General features: G+C 39.6%; 1 protein-coding gene across 2 annotated transcripts in view; it reads right to left on the bottom strand.

The window, feature by feature from the left end:
• The window catches only part of nlgn2a (neuroligin 2a), a 483615-nt gene that overhangs the window by 12912 nt on the left and 446411 nt on the right, over positions 1 to 24292 (bottom strand). For both annotated transcript variants that reach the window (XM_067447029.1, XM_067447036.1), the window contains one exon: positions 169 to 354. In XM_067447029.1, the coding sequence (XP_067303130.1) occupies positions 169 to 354 (186 nt within the window). The remainder of the gene's footprint in view (positions 1 to 168; positions 355 to 24292) is intronic.

The following is a 24292-nucleotide window of genomic DNA, read 5'->3' as shown; positions in this document are numbered from 1 at the left end:
TGAAGGTGGACGAGCAATGCAAAGAACAGAGTTGGACAGGACGGTGAGACGTTTTGTAAGGTAAAACACACAGACAAATCAGGTGGAAAGTATAGGCATAGTATTAGTCTGTTAAAGCACTAACATGCATGCAAGTACACACACACAAACACACATTTTTTTTCCTACCCTCAGAGTGATGGGATAGGATGAGTAGGTTGACACAAGATGCTCCGGCCCCGGAGCCAAAGATAGTGATCCGTTCTGGGTCGCCACCAAAGTGTCCAATATTCTCATTCAGCCAACGCAAGGCCTGGATTTGATCCAGAAGGCCATAGTTCCCTTTGGCAGACTGATCTCCAGTGCTAAGAAAACCTGAGAAAAGGAAAATACAGAGACATTTGTTAATCAGTGTTGTAATTGTTAAATGTACAGTGGTGGTCAGATTTATTGGCTGTAAGATGGCGGTAAAAATAAATCTGCATTGTTTATCATTTTGACATATCATTCAAAAAACTCATACAAATCAATAGAGCTGATAAATTATATATAAATATAAAAATATGAAATAAAATATAAATATGGACCCTTTCACATCTCCAGTCTTTCTCAGAAGTGCCGTCATAGCTGTTTAAACTTCTATAGCGGTGAAGGGGAGATTAATGTCATTTTTGTACTCCCACTTGCTCCAATAGCAAACTAAGAAATGCATGATAACGTTTCCACGACTTTCCAAAACAGGGGACAAATATAAAGAGATTGCAGCAGTCAGAAGAGAGAAAGATGTCAAATTTGTCCTCCCTCCCTCCCTCCCTCCCTCCCTCCCACTGCTGTTGAAATAGAAACACCCCCGAGTTTATTCGTTGTTTGTCATTTACTGCCAATATAACACAAAGTATAGCTTTATAACTGTATGATTTAAAAATTTACTAGATTTGCAAAGTTTATGGCTGTGCATCCTCACAGTTCAAATAATCCATTAGATGATAAATTTAAAGAGTCCCTACACTGTAAAAAATAAAAACGGAAAATGTACTGGTAATTTTCTGCCAGTACATTATCCAGTAATTTTACGGAAATTTCCGTTGACCCTTAAAATACAAACTAATGCAACGTGTAATTCAAAATACACCTGTAAAAAAACAATACGGGCAATTCCTTCATATTTATACCAACCTGTTCTCCAAAAATACTCTATAGACTCTATAGGTCGTTTTTCAAGCACCTTATTACGACCTATATTTACGTTTTAAAGTCATGCGCCCTCTAGCTGGCGTAAAAATAATGACGGTGTCGTGTTACGTCTGACGTCATGAAATGACGTACGGTCGTTACCAATCAAAATGCGTGACTTTTTACCAACATTTGTCATATTTCCATTTTTAAATTTACAACTACACCCACCCCAACCCTAAACCTATACCCAGTGATTTATAGTGCATACACACTTTATGAGCACGTGTTCCCTGGGATCGAACTCACGATCGCATGATCACATGTTGCTGTTGTATAGTGCAATGCTTTACCAACTGAGCGATGCAAAACCTGACATGTTAAGCAGATAAAAGGGAAAAATGCTTTAAAGTGAAAGCGTCCTGCTGTCAATAGTAGCACAACTTTAGAAAACGCTCCTGCGCATCGTATTTAATTCATCAAAATATTGCCGATAGGGGCGCACCTTTAGTAAACGCTCCCATGGGTCGTATTTCAAGGAAGTGACAAACGACCTATATAGGCGTATTGGTTGGAGGACATGTTGATTTATACAGTACTTTGTGACTTTTTTGACAGTGTATTATGCCTGTTTTTAAAGGTTCCTGATTTAGTTTTTGAGTCTCCCACAACAGGTCTACATGCAATAAACACTTTTATTTTCTCATAATGTACATGCACATCACTTCATTTCTCAAAAAGCTAGAAAACAGTTTGTTTGAAGATATAGGCTTAGTAGGTACTATATTTGAATTTGAAGGAACTTTGCGACCGTTAAAAAAGTATGTTATATAGTATGAATGAGTGTAGTATAAATGTAATCCGGTCATACTACATCCGCCATGTTATCGTTATCACAGCGTCAGTTACGTCCCTTCACCTCCTTTCATAAATCGTCTCCAGTGGCTTCACGGGATATAAAGTGTCGATCGTAGGCACAATTCAGAATCTCGCCGGTCATCTAGGTACTTTTCACCTCCTGTTTTTCGAATACTATAAATTCGAACATTCAACTCTGTTGGCGGACGTTTTTTTTGCATACTTTATAGTAGAGAAGCATTTGATTTCGGACTATCTCTAAACCCCTCCTTTCTGAGAGCCTACTCTGTTCTGATTGGTCAGATGCTCAGTCATTTTGGTATTGTTTTGCAGTAAATTGGTAGCACTTTATACTAGGTAGTACATATTATGCACTTATTATCATAATTGCAATAGCTGGGTAATAACTAGGTATTAACCCTGAACCTACCCATAAGCCAAATTTTAACCCATGTAGCTACCTTACATCACCCAGTACTTTCTTAGGTAAGTACACTGTAAGTGCACACACTGTAAAAGAAAGTGCACCCAGTAAATCATCTATAAAACTGAAGTGAACTGCTGGACAGTAGCTCAGTGAAGAAGAGAAGAAGAAATTATGAAAAATGGTGGACTGAATCCCTCCCACCCCACCCTACATTTGATTTGGCAATGAATAACTGATCTTGTTTAGTCAAATGTCTGCCGATAACAGCAGGTGAGAGTTTGTGTGAGGCAGTAGAAAATACAGAGGAGAAGAAAGAAAGAGGGAGCGAGAGAGAGAGAATGAGTGGGTGCTCTAATTTGGAAAAACTGTTTCATCTGCCTCCAAGTCACCAGGAACTTTACTGATCAAAGTCTGACACACACACACACACACACACACACACACACACACACACACACACACACACACACACACACACACACACACACACACACACACACACACACACACACACACACACACACACACACACACACACAGAAGCATATGATATGATCCCCAGAGCGCATGTAAAAATATTCCACTGCAAATAAAATGCCTGGAACAAACGGCCTCATACATGGCAGTGTCCAAAACCAAATGCCTCGCTGCACTGATGCCAGGTCAGTCAATGACCTGCGGCTCAGAGCGCGCGGACGAAACACAATAAACGTCGTCATGTTAGCTCGCTTCCGGAGGCGGATGCTGCTGTTTGGGAACGCAGTCGTGTAATATATCTGGGAGGTTATTATACTGAGCCACTTTGACAACAGACTTTGCTCAGGCGTTCCAGAACAACCAAAACAGCTTTTCAGTCCAGTTATGCCATCCCACAGTAAAGTCACGTGTGTGTGTGTGTGTGTGTGTGTGTGTGTGTGTGTGTGTGTGTGTGTTTGTGTGTGTGTGTGTGTGTGTGTGTGTGTGTGTGTGTGTTTGTGTGTGTGTGTGTGTGTGTGTGTGTGTGTTTTAAAGGGCATAGAGGGATTTTTTTCGGTAAATGTGTTTCTATTTATTTCAAATAAACAGTGTATCCGCTTCAATTGAGCACATGCGTTTTCTTATGCACATTTTTACGAATTAATGCATTACTTGGTATTATACAATATCCCAGAATGCACCTTAAACACAGGCGGGTGGAAACGGCTAATGAAGCCAGTGCGATTTCAAAGGGACCATAATGGTACATTAAACACACCTGAGAAGATCCTGCTCTCAAGTTGGGCAGATATTATAATTATCAGAAATGGTGAGTAATTAGCCTTACTTTACTACAAGCTCATAATATAATTAAAATGAATAATTCACTAGTATCATTAACTAGACAGTTAATAATCACAAGCAAATTCATAACGATCTAAAACAGATAACAAATATTATTGATTGACTAGAAAGCTTATTTCATAGTATAAATAGAATAATAACAATTAAAGTCTGTGGTCTGTAAGATTTATAATGTTTTTGAAATGAGTATCTTTGATCACAGGAATAAATTATGTAGCCGTGAACATAAGCTGTATTTTCAGCATCATTACTCCAGTCTTCAGTGTCACATGAGCCTTCAGAAATCATTATCATATGAGGATATGATGCTCAAGAAACATTTCTGATTATTATCAGTGTTGAAAACAGTCGTGCTGCTTAATGTGCAAACTATGGCCATGTCCACACTAATACATTTTCTTTTTAAAAATACTTTTTAATACGATGACGCATTTAGCCATGTGATGCAGGCATATGACATATTCAGCCAAGATAGTAAATGACATTGTACAGCAGTTGTTTTGTGTGCTTTCTGTTTTGACAGCCTTGTTAAATATTAATGTCAGTTTGTATATACTGTTAAAAAACTCAGTAAAACTCAGAAAACTGCCTTTTCTCGACATTGCCGCAATATTTCAAAGAGTAAATAAACGAGTAGCGGAAATGACGCAAGTCGAAGCGTCTTGAATTTGCTCATGCGCAGTACGGGGATGTAAGCATTTTCAGACGTTTCAGCGTAGATGAACATTTTTTGGAAAACGATTAAAAATGATAGTGTGGACGCGGAGCGTTTTTAGACGAAAACTCTGTAGTGTAGATGTAGCCTATGATACATGTTCTTCTGGATTCTTTGATGAGTAAAACGTTCAAAAGAACAGAATTGTAACATTGTAAATGTCTTTACTGTCACTTTTGACCCATTGAATGTGTCCTTGCTGAACAAAAAATAATTTATTTAAAAAAGTTCTAATTTACAGCTTTCAATCACTTTGTCAGGGACTATTTTCAGTCTTATAATAGGCTAGAAAGAAAGAAAAAAAAGTACCGACCCGATGAAGGATGTTACACAAACTTCTGGCTTCCGACATCCACACACTGCTGTGAAAGTGCATCTTTCAGCTTTCAGACCGCTGTATTCTCACTTCTCAAAAATACATGAGCACAGAACTCTTCTTACTCTTCTCACCTACGACACTTCAGCTGGGTTTCTATGAATATCATGAGACTACCTGAATTCATAAGTGATGTGTGACAGTGTGAGGTTGAGGAAATAAGAGAGGTTAGATTATGCTTGTGGAAGGGGAAGGACAGTTAATAACGGAGATTTATAGAGTTTTGTCTTATCACATTTGTCTATTGTGGAGTTGACAGTGTGAATTTTCTATCCCCTCACACTGCCCCTGCCCCTAAACCTACCCATCACACACACACACACACACACACTGCCCCTGCCCCTAAACCTACCCATGCAGGAAACATTTTGCTTTTTTATTTTCTAAAAAAAACCTCATTTAGTATGTTTATAAGGCCATTTGAATTATGAGGACATTTGATATGTCCTCATAAACCACATTTATAGTGTAATACCAGTGTAATACCCATGTAGTTATACAAATTTGTGTCCTCATAAACCACATAAACAGGCTCACACACACACACACACACACACACACACACACACACACACACACACACACACACACACACACACACACACACACGTTGGTCTATGTGGTTTACAGGGACTCTCCATAGGCGTAATGGTTTTTATACTGTACAAACCGTATTTTCTATCCCCTTACACTGCCTCTAATTCTACCCATCTCACACACACACACACACACACACACACACACACACACACACACACACACACACACACACACACACACACACACACACACACACACACACACACACACACACACACACACATGTTGGTCTATGTGGTTTACAGGGACTCTCCATAGGCGTAATGGTTTTTATACTGTACAAACCGTATTTTCTATCCCCTTACACTGCCTCTAATTCTACCCATCTCACACACACACACACACACACACACACACACACACACACACACACACACACACACACACACACACACACACACACACACACACACACACACACACAGTCTGGTGCGCTATCTTTCTGTGGACTCTCCATAGGCGTAATGGTTTTTATACTGTACAAACCATATTTTCTATTCCCCTACACTGCCCCTAAACCTACCCATCACACACACACACACACACACACACACACACACACACACACACACACACACACACACACACACACACACACACACACACACACACACACACACACACACACATTATTTCCCTTTTTTCAGTATTGGTCTTACAGGCATATGTTTATGTTTTCGCTTAAGGATATCCAATCTGTCAAAGGCTACATCCACAGTGCCGGTTTTTGGGATTAACAACCGCATTTACCATAGCGACGGTGACTTAAGTATTATTAACGATGGGAATGTCCATTAAACTGAAAGGTCTTATCACTTTTGACACAATAAGAGTCCAATCGAGCCACAAGTACTAAAACCACACATTAAACCCTGCCACACAGATATTAGAAATATATATATATATATATATATATATATATATATATATATATATATATATATATATATATATATATATATATATATATAAAATATAGCTGCAAGCAGCCATTATCGGGGCCAAGCGCAAAGAAGAAGACAAGACATGCCAGCATGGCTGGAAGTCTCAAGCCAACTGCAACAATGAGCCATTAAGGACCTATTAAGTTGATTTTAGGCAAAATAGCAGTCAAATTTTAAATACAGTCAATAATAATGGTTTAATGGTTTATCACTTTCGACCAATAGGTGTCACTGTTACGAAACTGATGTGGTTTAGTCAGATTGAGATGACAATGACACATGCAAAGTTTGGTGTCAATATGTCAAAGCATTGCAGAGATACAGCCTCAAGAGTAATTTTTGCATCATGGCTCAACTCTGTTGCAGTGGTATATGAAAACTGTTTTGTCTATCAATCCGAAATCCATAACTATTTGTCAGCATGGTCTGAAGACGATACGGATCAATTTTGGTGAAAATCGGACAAACGGTCTAGGATGAGTTTGAAAAAGTAGGTTTTTAACAAATAACAAGACGGAGGACAGATAGGTTTGCAAAATATGGCACAATTGGTATCCATGTTCTCGGCATGAGCCATTGACTGTATTATGACCAGTTTCATTACAATGGGTTAATTTAATCAAAAGTTATTCGCATTTCTGTACATTTTATTACAACTTTTGACCACAAGGTGGCGCTACCCCGAAACTTTTTGAGTATCTTCAGGACATGGAGCGGAAGACACATACCGAGTTTTGTAACGATACGCTAATGCATTCTTAAATTATAGCATTAGCATTTTAAACCATAATACTGCATTGAAGTCAATGGGAATTTCATGTTTTGTTTTATTATAGCGCCACCAAGAGGCACAATCCCACCAATTTTTTTATGTGTCCTCATAGTGAGCCCATACATATGTGTCAAGTTTGGTGAAAATATCTCATTTTGTTTTGGAGTTATAGACATTTATATGAAAAAACACGTAAAAAAGGACTGACACCTGACTTTGATTGGATTTTACTACCCCTTACTATCAATATTTTGAGATTTGGGCATTAGCGAATAGCTATCGACCTATGTTTCCGAACTTCTGAGGCTGGTTTCGTCTCGATCGGACTAGCGGTTTCGAAGATATCAGCAAATGTTTTTTAAGCACTAAATTACAACTCTGCGCAAACCATATGCCGAAACCTGGCAAGTCTGGTATCGTTGGAGTCGGCAAGGATTCAGGAGACCAAAAAACACACTCCCATCAAAATATGTCAACCACACCCAAAGTTATAAGCGTTTGAAAAAAAAAATTCTCCACTAGGTGGCGCTGTTTCGAAACTTCTCAGGCTACTTCAGGGCATCGTGGTGATGACCCATACCAAGTTTCATAACAATCTGTTCATGCGTTCATAAAATACAGCATTTTTGCACATAATTCAAAATGGCCGACATCCAAAATGGCCGACATGGTAAAATTGGATATCAGTCGACTCGGCATGACGCCCTGAATCTAATGAGACCAATTTTATGATTTTTGGATAAACGGTTCAGAAGTTATAAGCCAAAATAGGCATTTTTCGTATCTCCGGACAGGTAGGTGGCGCTGCGCCGAAACGCTGCATGTTGCTTCAAGTCATGCTTGTGATGACATGTACCAAGGTTGGTTTGAATACGATAAAGCGTTGCGGAGATATAGCCTTTAGTGTGTTTTTGCAACCTCCACGTAAAATTTGTTTGTGCGTTTATTGAAAACGATTGGACGAATCAACTTGAATTCCATAACTTTTTGTCAACATGCTCTGAAGATGATCTGTTTCAATTTTCGTGAAAATCGGAGCAACGGCCTAGGAGGAGTTCGAAAAAGTAGGTTTTTCAGAAAATTCAAAATGGCGGGAAAATTTGCATACCGGAAAATGACATCATAGGGTGAAATCGAATCGGCTTGAGCCAAGGAATCCGATGAAAAAAGAATTTTGTTTCTAGCCCTTAGGGGTCAAAAGTTATAAGCATAAATATGAGTGAAACTTTGGACAGGTGGTGGCGCTAGAGGGATTGAGTTAGAGGCACCAAATTTGCTATAGTGACAGCTCAGACTGGCCTCTATGAGTGTGCCAAATTTCACAACTTTTTACCATACGGTTCTATGGGCTGCCAGAGACTCCTATGGCGGAAGAAGCAGAATAATAATAATAGGAACACTAACGATTTCAATAGGTGCCTCCGCACCTTCGGTGCTTGGCCCCTAATAATAATGCAAGCAGCCATTATCGGGGCCAAGCGCAAAGAAGAAGACAAGACATGCCAGCATGGCTGGAAGTCTCAAGCCAACTGCAACAATGAGCCATTAAGGACCTATTAAGTTGATTTTAGGCAAAATAGCAGTCAAATTTTAAATACAGTCAATAATAATGGTTTAATGGTTTATCACTTTCGACCAATAGGTGTCACTGTTACGAAACTGATGTGGTTTAGTCAGATTGAGATGACAATGACACATGCAAAGTTTGGTGTCAATATGTCAAAGCATTGCAGAGATACAGCCTCAAGAGTAATTTTTGCATCATGGCTCAACTCTGTTGCAGTGGTATATGAAAACTGTTTTGTCTATCAATCCGAAATCCATAACTATTTGTCAGCATGGTCTGAAGACGATACGGATCAATTTTGGTGAAAATCGGACAAACGGTCTAGGATGAGTTTGAAAAAGTAGATTTTTAACAAATAACAAGATGGAGCACAGATATGTTTGCAAAATATGGCAAAATTGGTATCTATCTTCTCGGCATGAGCCAATGAATGTATTATGACCAGTCTCATTACAATAGGCTAATTTAATCAAAAGTTATTAGCATTTTTGTACATTTTATTACAACTTTTGACCACAAGGTGGCGCTGCCCCGAAACTTTTTGAATATCTTCGGGACATAGAGCGGAAGACACATACCGAGTTTTGTAACGATACACTAGTGCATTCTTAAATTATAGCATTAGCATTTTAAACCGTAATACTGCATTGAAGTCAATGGGAATTTCATGTTTTGTTTTATTATAGCGCCACCAAGAGGCACAATCCCACCAATTTTTTTATGTGTCCTCGTAGTGAGCCCATACATATGTGTGTCAAGTTTGGTGAAAATATTTCATTTTGTTTTGGAGTTATAGACATTTATATGAAAAAACACGTAAAAAATGACTGACACCTGACTTTGATTGGATTTTACTACCCCTTACTATCAATATTTTGAGATTTGGGCATTAGCGTATAGCTATCGACCTATGTTTCCGAACTTCTGAGGCTGGTTTCGTCTCGATCGGACTAGCGGTTTCGAAGATATCAGCAAATGTTTTTTAAGCGCTAAATTACAACTCTGCGCAAACCATATGCCGAAACCTGGCAAGTCTGGTATCGTTGGAGTCGGCAAGGATTCAGGAGACCAAAAAACACACTCCCATCAAAATATGTCAACCACACCCAAAGTTATAAGCGTTTGAAAAAAAAAATTCTCCACTAGGTGGCGCTGTTTCGAAACTTCTCAGGCTACTTCAGGGCATCGTGGTGATGACCCATACCAAGTTTCATAACAATCTGTTCATGCGTTCATAAAATACAGCATTTTTGCACATAATTCAAAATGGCCGACATCCAAAATGGCCGACATGGTAAAATTGGATATCAGTCGACTCGGCATGACGCCCTGAATCTAATGGGACCAATTTTATGATTTTTGGATAAACGGTTCAGAAGTTATAAGCCAAAATAGGCATTTTTCGTATCTCCGGACAGGTAGGTGGCGCTGCGCCGAAACGCTGCATGTTGCTTCAAGTCATGCTTGTGATGACATGTACCAAGGTTGGTTTGAATACGATAAAGCGTTGCGGAGATATAGCCTTTAGTGTGTTTTTGCAACCTCCACGTAAAATTTGTTTGTGCGTTTATTGAAAACGATTGGACGAATCAACTTGAATTCCATAACTTTTTGTCAACATGCTCTGAAGATGATCTGTTTCAATTTTCGTGAAAATCGGAGCAACGGCCTAGGAGGAGTTCGAAAAAGTAGGTTTTTCAGAAAATTCAAAATGGCGGGAAAATTTGCATACCGGAAAATGACATCATAGGGTGAAATCGAATCGGCTTGAGCCAAGGAATCCGATGAAAAAAGAATTTTGTTTCTAGCCCTTAGGGGTCAAAAGTTATAAGCATAAATATGAGTGAAACTTTGGACAGGTGGTGGCGCTAGAGAGATTGAGTTAGAGGCACCAAATTTGCTATAGTGACAGATCAGACTGGCCTCTATGAGTGTGCCAAATTTCACAACTTTTTACCATACGGTTCTATGGGCTGCCAGAGACTCCTATGGCGGAAAAAGAAGAAGAAGAAGAAGAAGAAGAAGAAGAAGAAGAAGAAGAAGCAGAATAATAAATATAGCTGCAAGCAGCCATTATCGGGGCCAAGCGCAAAGAAGAAGACAAGACATGCCAGCATGGCTGGAAGTCTCAAGCCAACTGCAACAATGAGCCATTAAGGACCTATTAAGTTGATTTTAGGCAAAATAGCAGTCAAATTTTAAATACAGTCAATAATAATGGTTTAATGGTTTATCACTTTCGACCAATAGGTGTCACTGTTACGAAACTGATGTGGTTTAGTCAGATTGAGATGACAATGACACATGCAAAGTTTGGTGTCAATATGTCAAAGCATTGCAGAGATACAGCCTCAAGAGTAATTTTTGCATCATGGCTCAACTCTGTTGCAGTGGTATATGAAAACTGTTTTGTCTATCAATCCGAAATCCATAACTATTTGTCAGCATGGTCTGAAGACGATACGGATCAATTTTGGTGAAAATCGGACAAACGGTCTAGGATGAGTTTGAAAAAGTAGGTTTTTAACAAATAACAAGACGGAGGACAGATAGGTTTGCAAAATATGGCACAATTGGTATCCATGTTCTCGGCATGAGCCATTGACTGTATTATGACCAGTTTCATTACAATGGGTTAATTTAATCAAAAGTTATTCGCATTTCTGTACATTTTATTACAACTTTTGACCACAAGGTGGCGCTACCCCGAAACTTTTTGAGTATCTTCAGGACATGGAGCGGAAGACACATACCGAGTTTTGTAACGATACGCTAATGCATTCTTAAATTATAGCATTAGCATTTTAAACCATAATACTGCATTGAAGTCAATGGGAATTTCATGTTTTGTTTTATTATAGCGCCACCAAGAGGCACAATCCCACCAATTTTTTTATGTGTCCTCATAGTGAGCCCATACATATGTGTGTCAAGTTTGGTGAAAATATCTCATTTTGTTTTGGAGTTATAGACATTTATATGAAAAAACACGTAAAAAAGGACTGACACCTGACTTTGATTGGATTTTACTACCCCTTACTATCAATATTTTGAGATTTGGGCATTAGCATATAGCTATCGACCTATGTTTCCGAACTTCTGAGGCTGGTTTCGTCTCGATCGGACTAGCGGTTTCGAAGATATCAGCAAATGTTTTTTAAGCACTAAATTACAACTCTGCGCAAACCATATGCCGAAACCTGGCAAGTCTGGTATCGTTGGAGTCGGCAAGGATTCAGGAGACCAAAAAACACACTCCCATCAAAATATGTCAACCACACCCAAAGTTATAAGCGTTTGAAAAAAAAAAATTCTCCACTAGGTGGCGCTGTTTCGAAACTTCTCAGGCTACTTCAGGGCATCGTGGTGATGACCCATACCAAGTTTCGTAACAATCCGTTCATGCGTTCATAAAATACAGCATTTTTGCACATAATTCAAAATGGCCGACATCCAAAATGGCCGACATGGTAAAATTGGATATCAGTCGACTCGGCATGACGCCCTGAATCTAATGAGACCAATTTTATGATTTTTGGATAAACGGTTCAGAAGTTATAAGCCAAAATATGCATTTTTCGTATCTCCGGACCAGTAGGTGGCGCTGCGCCGAAACGCTGCATGTTGCTTCAGGTCATGCTTGTGATGACATGTACCAAGTTTGGTTTGAATACGATAAAGCGTTGTGGAGATATAGCCTTTAGTGTGTTTTTGCAACCTCCACGTAAAATTTGTTTGTGCGTTTATTGAAAACGATTGGACGAATCAACTTGAATTCCATAACTTTTTGTCAACATGCTCTGAAGATGATCTGTTTCAATTTTCGTGAAAATCGGAGCAACGGCCTAGGAGGAGTTCGAAAAAGTAGGTTTTTCAGAAAATTCAAAATGGCGGGAAAATTTGCATACCGGAAAATGACATCATAGGGTGAAATCGAATCGGCTTGAGCCAAGGAATCCGATGAAAAAAGAATTTTGTTTCTAGCCCTTAGGGGTCAAAAGTTATAAGCATAAATATGAGTGAAACTTTGGACAGGTGGTGGCGCTAGAGGGATTGAGTTAGAGGCACCAAATTTGCTATAGTGACAGCTCAGACTGGCCTCTATGAGTGTGCCAAATTTCACAACTTTTTACCATACGGTTCTATGGGCTGCCAGAGACTCCTATGGCGGAAGAAAAAGAAGAAGAAGAAGAAGAAGCAGAAATATAGCTGCAAGCAGCCATTATCGGGGCCAAGCGCAAAGAAGAAGACAAGACATGCCAGCATGGCTGGAAGTCTCAAGCCAACTGCAACAATGAGCCATTAAGGACCTATTAAGTTGATTTTAGGCAAAATAGCAGTCAAATTTTAAATACAGTCAATAATAATGGTTTAATGGTTTATCACTTTCGACCAATAGGTGTCACTGTTACGAAACTGATGTGGTTTAGTCAGATTGAGATGACAATGACACATGCAAAGTTTGGTGTCAATATGTCAAAGCATTGCAGAGATACAGCCTCAAGAGTAATTTTTGCATCATGGCTCAACTCTGTTGCAGTGGTATATGAAAACTGTTTTGTCTATCAATCCGAAATCCATAACTATTTGTCAGCATGGTCTGAAGACGATACGGATCAATTTTGGTGAAAATCGGACAAACGGTCTAGGATGAGTTTGAAAAAGTAGGTTTTTAACAAATAACAAGACGGAGGACAGATAGGTTTGCAAAATATGGCACAATTGGTATCCATGTTCTCGGCATGAGCCATTGACTGTATTATGACCAGTTTCATTACAATGGGTTAATTTAATCAAAAGTTATTCGCATTTCTGTACATTTTATTACAACTTTTGACCACAAGGTGGCGCTACCCCGAAACTTTTTGAGTATCTTCAGGACATGGAGCGGAAGACACATACCGAGTTTTGTAACGATACGCTAATGCATTCTTAAATTATAGCATTAGCATTTTAAACCATAATACTGCATTGAAGTCAATGGGAATTTCATGTTTTGTTTTATTATAGCGCCACCAAGAGGCACAATCCCACCAATTTTTTTATGTGTCCTCATAGTGAGCCCATACATATGTGTGTCAAGTTTGGTGAAAATATCTCATTTTGTTTTGGAGTTATAGACATTTATATGAAAAAACACGTAAAAAAGGACTGACACCTGACTTTGATTGGATTTTACTACCCCTTACTATCAATATTTTGAGATTTGGGCATTAGCGTATAGCTATCGACCTATGTTTCCGAACTTCTGAGGCTGGTTTCGTCTCAATCGGACTAGCGGTTTCGAAGATATCAGCAAATGTTTTTTAAGCACTAAATTACAACTCTGCGCAAACCATATGCCGAAACCTGGCAAGTCTGGTATCGTTGGAGTCGGCAAGGATTCAGGAGACCAAAAAACACACTCCCATCAAAATATGTCAACCACACCCAAAGTTATAAGCGTTTGAAAAAAAAAATTCTCCACTAGGTGGCGCTGTTTCGAAACTTCTCAGGCTACTTCAGGGCATCGTGGTGATGACCCATACCAAGTTTCATAACAATCTGTTCATGCGTTCATAAAATACAGCATTTTTGCACATAATTCAAAATGGCCGACATCCAAAATGGCCGACATGGTAAAATTGGATATCAGTCGACTCGGCATGACGCCCTGAATCTAATGAGACCAATTTTATGATTTTTGGATAAACGGTTCAGAAGTTATAAGCCAAAATAGGCATTTTTCGTATCTCCGGACAGGTAGGTGGCGCTGCGCCGAAACGCTGCATGTTGCTTCAAGTCATGCTTGTGATGACATGTACCAAGGTTGGTTTGAATACGATAAAGCGTTGCGGAGATATAGCCTTTAGTGTGTTTTTGCAACCTCCACGTAAAATTTGTTTGTGCGTTTATTGAAAACGATTGGACGAATCAACTTGAATTCCATAACTTTTTGTCAACATGCTCTGAAGATGATCTGTTTCAATTTTCGTGAAAATCGGAGCAACGGCCTAGGAGGAGTTCGAAAAAGTAGGTTTTTCAGAAAATTCAAAATGGCGGGAAAATTTGCATACCGGAAAATGACATCATAGGGTGAAATCGAATCGGCTTGAGCCAAGGAATCCGATGAAAAAAGAATTTTGTTTCTAGCCCTTAGGGGTCAAAAGTTATAAGCATAAATATGAGTGAAACTTTGGACAGGTGGTGGCGCTAGAGGGATTGAGTTAGAGGCACCAAATTTGCTATAGTGACAGCTCAGACTGGCCTCTATGAGTGTGCCAAATTTCACAACTTTTTACCATACGGTTCTATGGGCTGCCAGAGACTCCTATGGCGGAAAAAGAAGAAGAATAAATATAGCTGCAAGCAGCCATTATCGGGGCCAAGCGCAAAGAAGAAGACAAGACATGCCAGCATGGCTGGAAGTCTCAAGCCAACTGCAACAATGAGCCATTAAGGACCTATTAAGTTGATTTTAGGCAAAATAGCAGTCAAATTTTAAATACAGTCAATAATAATGGTTTAATGGTTTATCACTTTCGACCAATAGGTGTCACTGTTACGAAACTGATGTGGTTTAGTCAGATTGAGATGACAATGACACATGCAAAGTTTGGTGTCAATATGTCAAAGCATTGCAGAGATACAGCCTCAAGAGTAATTTTTGCATCATGGCTCAACTCTGTTGCAGTGGTATATGAAAACTGTTTTGTCTATCAATCCGAAATCCATAACTATTTGTCAGCATGGTCTGAAGACGATACGGATCAATTTTGGTGAAAATCGGACAAACGGTCTAGGATGAGTTTGAAAAAGTAGATTTTTAACAAATAACAAGATGGAGCACAGATATGTTTGCAAAATATGGCAAAATTGGTATCTATCTTCTCGGCATGAGCCAATGAATGTATTATGACCAGTCTCATTACAATAGGCTAATTTAATCAAAAGTTATTAGCATTTTTGTACATTTTATTACAACTTTTGACCACAAGGTGGCGCTGCCCCGAACCTTTTTGAATATCTTCGGGACATAGAGCGGAAGACACATACCGAGTTTTGTAATGATACACTAGTGCATTCTTAAATTATAGCATTAGCATTTTAAACCGTAATACTGCATTGAAGTCAATGGGAATTTCATGTTTTGTTTTATTATAGCGCCACCAAGAGGCACAATCCCACCAATTTTTTTATGTGTCCTCGTAGTGAGCCCATACATATGTGTGTCAAGTTTGGTGAAAATATTTCATTTTGTTTTGGAGTTATAGACATTTATATGAAAAAACACGTAAAAAATGACTGACACCTGACTTTGATTGGATTTTACTACCCCTTACTATCAATATTTTGAGATTTGGGAATTAGCGTTTAGCTATCGACCTATGTTTCCGAACTTCTGAGGCTGGTTTCGTCTCGATCGGACTAGCGGTTTTGAAGATATCAGCAAATGTTTTTTAAGCGCTAAATTACAACGCTGCGCAAACCATATGCCGAAACTGGGCATGTCTTGTATCGTTGGACTCGGCAAGGATTCAGGAGCCCAAAAAAGCTACTCCCATCAAAATTTTTCACTCACACCCAAAGTTATAAGCGTTTGAAAAAAAAGAATTATCCACTAGGTGGCGCTGTTTCGAAACTTCTCAGGCTACTTCAGGGCATCGTGGTGATGACCCATACCAAGTTTCGTAACAATCCGTTCATGCGTTCATAAAATACAGCATTTTTGCACATAATTCAAAATGGCCGACATCCAAAATGGCCGACATGGTAAAATTGGATATCAGTTGACTCGGCATGACGCCCTGAATCTAATGAGACCAATTTTATGATTTTTGGATAAACGGTTCAGAAGTTATAAGCCAAAATATGCATTTTTCGTATCTCCGGACCAGTAGGTGGCGCTGCGCCGAAACGCTGCATGTTGCTTCAGGTCATGCTTGTGATGACATGTACCAAGTTTGGTTTGAATACGATAAAGCGTTGTGGAGATATAGCCTTTAGTGTGTTTTTGCAACCTCTACGTAAAATTTGTTTGTGCGTTTATTGAAAACGATTGGACGAATCAACTTAAATTCCATAACTTTTTGTCAGCATGCTATGAAGATGATCTGTTTCAATTTTCATGAAAATCGGAGCAACGGCCTAGGAGGAGTTAGAAAAAGTAGGTTTTTCAGAAAATTCAAAATGGCGGGAAAATTTGCATACCGGAAAATGACATCATAGGGTGAAATCGAATCGGCTTGAGCCAAGGAATCCGATGAAAAAAGAATTTTGTTTCTAGCCCTTAGGGGTCAAAAGTTATAAGCATAAATATGAGTGAAACTTTGGACAGGTGGTGGCGCTAGAGAGATTGAGTTAGAGGCACCAAATTTGCTATAGTGACAGCTCAGACTGGCCTCTATGAGTGTGCCAAATTTCACAACTTTTTACCATACGGTTCTATGGGCTGCCAGAGACTCCTATGGCGGAAAAAGAAGAAGAAGAAGAAGAAGAAGAAGAAGAAGAAGAAGCAGAACAAGCAGCAATTGTCGGGGCCAAGCGCAAAGAAGAAGACAAGACATGCCAGCATGGCTGGAATTGTCAAACCAACTGCAACAATGAGCCATTAAAGAATTATTAAGTTGATTTTAGGCAAAAAAGCAGTACAATTTTAAATACAGTCAATAATAATGATTTAATGGTTTATCATTTTCGACCAATAGGTGGCACTGTTACTAAACTGATGTGGTGTAGTCAGATTGAGGAGACAATGACACATGCAAAGTTTGGTGTCAATATGTCAAAGCATTCCAGAGATACAGCCTCAAGAGTAATTTTTGCATCAGAGCACAACTGCGTTGCTGTGGTATATGACAACTGTTTTGTCTATCAACACGAAATCCATAATTATTTGTTCACATGGTCTGAAGACGATACGATTTAATTTAGGTGAAAATTGGACAAACGGTCTAGGACGAGTTTGAAAAAGTAGGTTTTTAACCAATAACAAGATAGAGGGGAGAGAGGTTTGCCAAATATGGGAAAAATTGGTATCTATGGCAACGTGGCTAGGCAACGTGGGGGAGAGGACGCTGGCGTCGTCTGTTCGCCGCTTCTCCACCCACAAATGATCATGTTAATGTACTATTAGATTTAGATTTTATTTTATTTCCTTATGTTTGTGACTAGTCTAACAGTCAGAGCTACAATTGGGACTGTTGCTGATTGCTGGCAGCCACTGAGAGGACGTTGTTCCTCGTTTCGCCGTTTTCCACCGCTTCTAATGTTTACGTTTGAATTGCTGCGGTTGGTTGGTTCTGGTTTGGTGGACATTTGATGTTTCACTTTCTCGCCGCGACTGCTCACTGGTGGTCTCCCTTGGGCTTAAGCTGCATGGTGGCTGAAGTTTGCACCGGGCTAGCGTCATCTGGGCCATCGTCATCGGCGTCCGGCATGATGTTGGGATGTTCCGCTTCTCGGCTGCGCCGCTGTTCCGTCCTGCATTGCGGCCGTGGAGCGGCTTGGACTTCTGCGCCGACCCCGGTGTGTCCACAGAAGTGCCCGAAAAAATGTTCTGCCTCCTTCATGGTGCTGCGGCGATCCCCATCGTTTGAATCGTCATGAAGACCAATCATCTGGTCTTCAGCTGTCCTGCCTCGCCGATGTCATCAGGACACTGCCGCTGGGAGAAATGTAAAACATGGAGTGGCCCACAGTGTGCTGCGGAGCTAACAGAGACTTCCACCATCAGCTCTGTTTCTGTTCACCATCAGCTCTGTTTCTGTTCACCATCAGCTCTGTTTTCTGTTCTGTTTTCTGTGTTGGTTGATTGTTTGTAGTATTTTATATTTTTACTTGTTATTCATTTTCTGTTGTTATCCCCCCCCCCCCCCCCCCTTGTTGCACTTTGAGATTCTTCGGAATGAAAAGTGCATTATAAATAAAATCTATTATTATTATTATTATTATCTATGTTCTCGGCATGAGCCATAGAATGATTTATAACCAGTCTCATTGCAATAGGCTAATTTAATCAAAAGTTATTAGCATTTTTGTACACTTTATTACAACTTTTGACCACAAGGTGGCGTTGCCCGAAAACTTTTTGAGTACCTTCAGGACATAGAGCGGAAGACACATACTGAGTTTTGTAATTATACACTAATGCATTCGTAAAGTATAGCATATGCATTTTATACCCTAATACCGCATTGAAGTCAATGGGAATTTCATGTTTTGTTCTATTATAGCGCCACCAAGAGGCAGAATCCCACCATTTTTTATATGTCCTCAGAGTGAGCCCATACATATGTTTGTCCAATTTGGTGAAAATATCTCATTTTGTTTTGGAGTTATAAACAGTTGTATGAAAAAAACACGTAAAAAATGACTGACACCTGACTTTGATTGGATTTTACTACCCCTTACTATCAATATTTTGACATTTGGGCATTAGTGTATAGCTATCGACCTATGTTTCCGAACTTCCGGCGCTGGTTTCGTCTCGATCGGAATGAAAATATAGAATGAACTACTATTAGATATTACATATTTTAAGAAGTAAAATGAGTTTTAAAAGGAAGGGACATTTAATGGGATTTGTATGTTTCATTTTATTGTTGTGGATTTAATTAGGGCCCGAGCACTGATGGTGGACTACATGTCAATATTTAGTCAGTTATATTGTCACCTGTGGGCAAGAGTAAATTGTGATTAACTACTAATTAAGATTGAACCAAAACAACATCATATTTGGTCAGTCTAATAGTTAATAGACTTAATGATGTTAAATTTCAAAGATCTTGAGTTTTGTTGAACATGTCCGTGGTATCCTGACAAAGTCTGATGTTTCGGCAAAATTTTAGTTATTCATAGTGCCACTAGCTGGTCAAGTCGCCTTTATTTATATAGCACTTTTAACAAGTCCAGTTTCAAAGCAGCTTCACAGTTTTAACAGGAAAATAATGCAACAGATTTTGTACAACTGCTCTGTTGAAAATGGTGATGTTATCCAGCTAATTTCAATTATCATGTAGTGTCAATGCGGGCAGATCAGTAATATAGTTGAAATTAAGGTGTCCCCAACTGAGCAAGCCAAGCCAAAGGCAACGGTGGCAAGGAACCAAAATTCCTTCAGGGCCAGGATGGAGATAAAAAAATCTTGGGAGAAACCAGGCTAAGTCGGGGTGCCAGTTCTCCTCTGGCCGACGAACAAACAGTGTATGATTATTATTTTGCGTATAACAGTGTATGATTATTTTTTACCTTTTAAACTGGCAACATTACAGTTCAGAAGTCATATTAGATAAATAGATATTCGTAAGATCATTTGATAGATTGGAGTTGTCGTGCCGGAGACAGGTTTATAAGGATGTCTTTTCGAGTCTGCATTTACAGGGCAGAGTTTAATTGACAAACTCTCTTCAGACATTTCAGGGATGCATTGGTCATGTCCTGGCACAGGTCCACCCTCTGATCAGAGTACAGCCCAGTAGCAGGAAGTGTGGCAAATACAAATGATTGATATAGTCCTCCTATTTTTATATACTTTAATTCATATTGCCCACCGTGCTCTGTGTTCCTACAACCACAAGGTAGTGGTGGCACAGTTGCGAGGACCCTTTTATTCCTCTTGCAGCTTCAATGTAGTTTTGTATTTTTTACTTTTTGGGACCTCAGGAAGAGTAGTCACTGCCTAGGTATTGGCTAATGGGGATCCAAATAAACAAATAAACTTAGATCATAGATGGGAAAGAGCATTCATGGGTAAATTAAATAAGGAAAAATATAATATCATAGCTTTTTTAGGTGTCCTCAAAGGGGTCCATAAATATATGTCAAATTTGTTGTAAATATCTAATTTTCTTTTAAAGTTATAGCAAAATATATTTGAGAGCATGGGCTGCATTGATTGGATTTTTTTTTTCCTCCAAAATTTTGGCTTTGTTTTGGTCATTATTGTTTAGCTATTGACCTATGTAAGTATTCAGAATTTCCTATTGTGGTTTTGTTTTAATTGGACTAACTGTTTCCTACATTCGCAAAGGTTTTTTAGGTGCTAAAGTACACCTTTTTACAAACCATAAGGTGAAATCAGGAATGTTTGGTATTATTGGACTCGGCAAGGATTCAGGAGTCTAATGAGGTGAATACTGTGAAAAACACTGGCTTGAAAATTCTCAGGCTCCTTCAGGGCATTGCGCCAATGAAGTATGCTTTGTTTGTGATACGCCATTGTCCTCATAGACTATCATGGCACCAAGGATAAAGACAATGAATGCCCATTTTCATCTGACTAATGTTTGGGTGCGTATATTGCCAGTTTCATGAGTTTTTCCCCTGTTATAGCGCCACCAAGTGATCAATCGTTGCGATTTTTTTCATGTGATCTCAGACTGATCTCACTCACACGTGACCTTAATTTTGTGGAAATATCTCGTTCTGTTCACAAGTTATAGCCATTTTATTAAATAAGGTCCCGGTCACATCAAACATTTTGGCTCCCCTTAGCAACCATAAATCAAAATGTTTTAATTTTTTTGATAATTATTAATAGTCTCTCTCCAGAGAACATTTCTGCAGTGGTTTGGTTCCGATCAGTCAAATAAGCTGGGAGTAATTTGCAAAAGTAGGTTTTACAAAAAACCTAAAATATCTCGAAATTGGCGCCTGAAGGGCGAGCCAATCCGAGATATGCATATACATTTTGTCCGTCTCGAGCCAAGGATTCCAGCAATATAAGACACTCGAGGCTAAGCCTTACGGTTGAGGAGTTATGAGCCGTTTCGTACTTTTGGTCGCCGTTTCGTACTTTTGATCGCTGTAGCGCCCCCGTCAGGCCGATCGGGGCGGGCTTCGGTGACGTCTGCAGTGGTTGTGAGTACTACCAGCCCTGAAAGTTTCAAGTCTCTACGACTTACGGTTTGGTCTGCCCGAGCAGTTTTAGCTGGAAAATGATGCATCATGGGGAAATGAACAGTTCCAATAGGGTTTCAGCCTGACGCCTGACTTTGATTGGATTTTACTACCCCTTACTATCAAAATTTTGAGATTTGGCCTCACGACTGTGCCTAGCGACCTATGTTTCCGAACTTCTGACGCTGGTTTCGTCTCGATCGGACCAGTGGTTTCGAAGATATCGGCTAATTTTCTTAAAGCGCTAAATTACAACGGTGCACAAACCATACGCCGAAACCTGGCAAGTGTGGTATCGTTGGACTCGGCAACGATTCAGGAGTCTAAGGAGATGAGTCCCGTGAAAATAAGTCAACCACACCCAAAGTTATAAGCACTTTTAAAAAAAAATCTCAACTAGTTGGCGCTGTTTCGAAACTTCTCAGGCTACTTCAGGGCATCGTGGTGATGACCCATGCCGAGTTTCGTAACAATCCGTTCATGCGTTCATAAAATACAGCATTTTGGCACATAATTCAAGATGGCCGACAGCCAAAATGGCCGACATGGTAAAATTGGACATCAGTCGACTCGGCATGACGTCTCGAATCTGACGAGACCACTTTTGTGATTTTTGGGCAAACGGTTCAGCAAAAAAAAGCAAAAATAGCCATTTTTCCTATCTCCGGGCCAGTAGGTGGCGCTGCGCCGAAACGCAGCAGGTTGCCTCAAGACATGCTTGTGCCGACATGTACCAAGTTTGGTCTGAATACGATAAAGCGTTGCGGAGATACAGCCATACGTCTGTTTTCGCAAGCGCTACGTACAATTTGTTTGCGCGTTTAACGGAAAAGATTTGACGAATCAACTTGAATTCCATAACTTTTTGTCGACACTGGCTGAAGATGATCTGGTTCAATTTTCGTGCAAATCGGACGAACAGTCTAGGACGAGTTCGCAAAAGTAGGATTTTGGGGAAATTCAAAATGGCGGGACACATATAATGTCGGAAATGACGTCATAGGGTGCTTTCGGATTGGCAGGAGCTCAGAAATCTGAGGAAACAAGAATTTTGTTTCTAGCCCTTAAGGTTCAAAAGTTATTAGCATAAACATGAGTGCAACTTTGGACAGGTGGTGGCGCTAGAGGGATTGAGTTGGAGACACCAAAATTGGTGTATTTAATGTTGGGACTGCCCTCTATCAGAATGTCCAATCGTTACAACTTTCCCGCAAACGGTTCTATGGGCTGCCATAGACCTCCATGGCGGAAGAAGAAAATGCGACAACGGTTTCAATAGGTGCCTCCGCACCTTCGGTGCTTGGCCCCTAATAATAATAGGAACACTAACGATTTCAATAGGTGCCTCCGCACCTTCGGTGCTTGGCCCCTAATAATAATAATAGGAACACTAACGATTTCAATAGGTGCCTCCGCACCTTCGGTGCTTGGCCCCTAATAATAGGAACACTAACGATTTCAATAGGTGCCTCCGCACCTTCGGTGCTTGGCCCCTAAATATAGCTGCAAGCAGCCATTATCGGGGCCAAGCGCAAAGAAGAAGACAAGACATGCCAGCATGGCTGGAAGTCTCAAGCCAACTGCAACAATGAGCCATTAAGGACCTATTAAGTTGATTTTAGGCAAAATAGCAGTCAAATTTTAAATACAGTCAATAATAATGGTTTAATGGTTTATCACTTTCGACCAATAGGTGTCACTGTTACGAAACTGATGTGGTTTAGTCAGATTGAGATGACAATGACACATGCAAAGTTTGGTGTCAATATGTCAAAGCATTGCAGAGATACAGCCTCAAGAGTAATTTTTGCATCATGGCTCAACTCTGTTGCAGTGGTATATGAAAACTGTTTTGTCTATCAATCCGAAATCCATAACTATTTGTCAGCATGGTCTGAAGACGATACGGATCAATTTTGGTGAAAATCGGACAAACGGTCTAGGATGAGTTTGAAAAAGTAGGTTTTTAACAAATAACAAGACGGAGGACAGATAGGTTTGCAAAATATGGCACAATTGGTATCCATGTTCTCGGCATGAGCCATTGACTGTATTATGACCAGTTTCATTACAATGGGTTAATTTAATCAAAAGTTATTCGCATTTCTGTACATTTTATTACAACTTTTGACCACAAGGTGGCGCTACCCCGAAACTTTTTGAGTATCTTCAGGACATGGAGCGGAAGACACATACCGAGTTTTGTAACGATACGCTAATGCATTCTTAAATTATAGCATTAGCATTTTAAACCATAATACTGCATTGAAGTCAATGGGAATTTCATGTTTTGTTTTATTATAGCGCCACCAAGAGGCACAATCCCACCAATTTTTTTATGTGTCCTCATAGTGAGCCCATACATATGTGTGTCAAGTTTGGTGAAAATATCTCATTTTGTTTTGGAGTTATAGACATTTATATGAAAAAACACGTAAAAAAGGACTGACACCTGACTTTGATTGGATTTTACTACCCCTTACTATCAATATTTTGAGATTTGGGCATTAGCGTATAGCTATCGACCTATGTTTCCGAACTTCTGAGGCTGGTTTCGTCTCGATCGGACTAGCGGTTTCGAAGATATCAGCAAATGTTTTTTAAGCACTAAATTACAACTCTGCGCAAACCATATGCCGAAACCTGGCAAGTCTGGTATCGTTGGAGTCGGCAAGGATTCAG

This window comes from Pseudorasbora parva, chromosome 1 (assembly GCF_024679245.1).
Source record: "Pseudorasbora parva isolate DD20220531a chromosome 1, ASM2467924v1, whole genome shotgun sequence".
Taxonomy (NCBI): Eukaryota; Metazoa; Chordata; class Actinopteri; order Cypriniformes; family Gobionidae; genus Pseudorasbora; species Pseudorasbora parva.
Note: the sequence above shows the minus strand (reverse complement) of the source record. Positions and strands in the feature narration are given on the sequence as shown.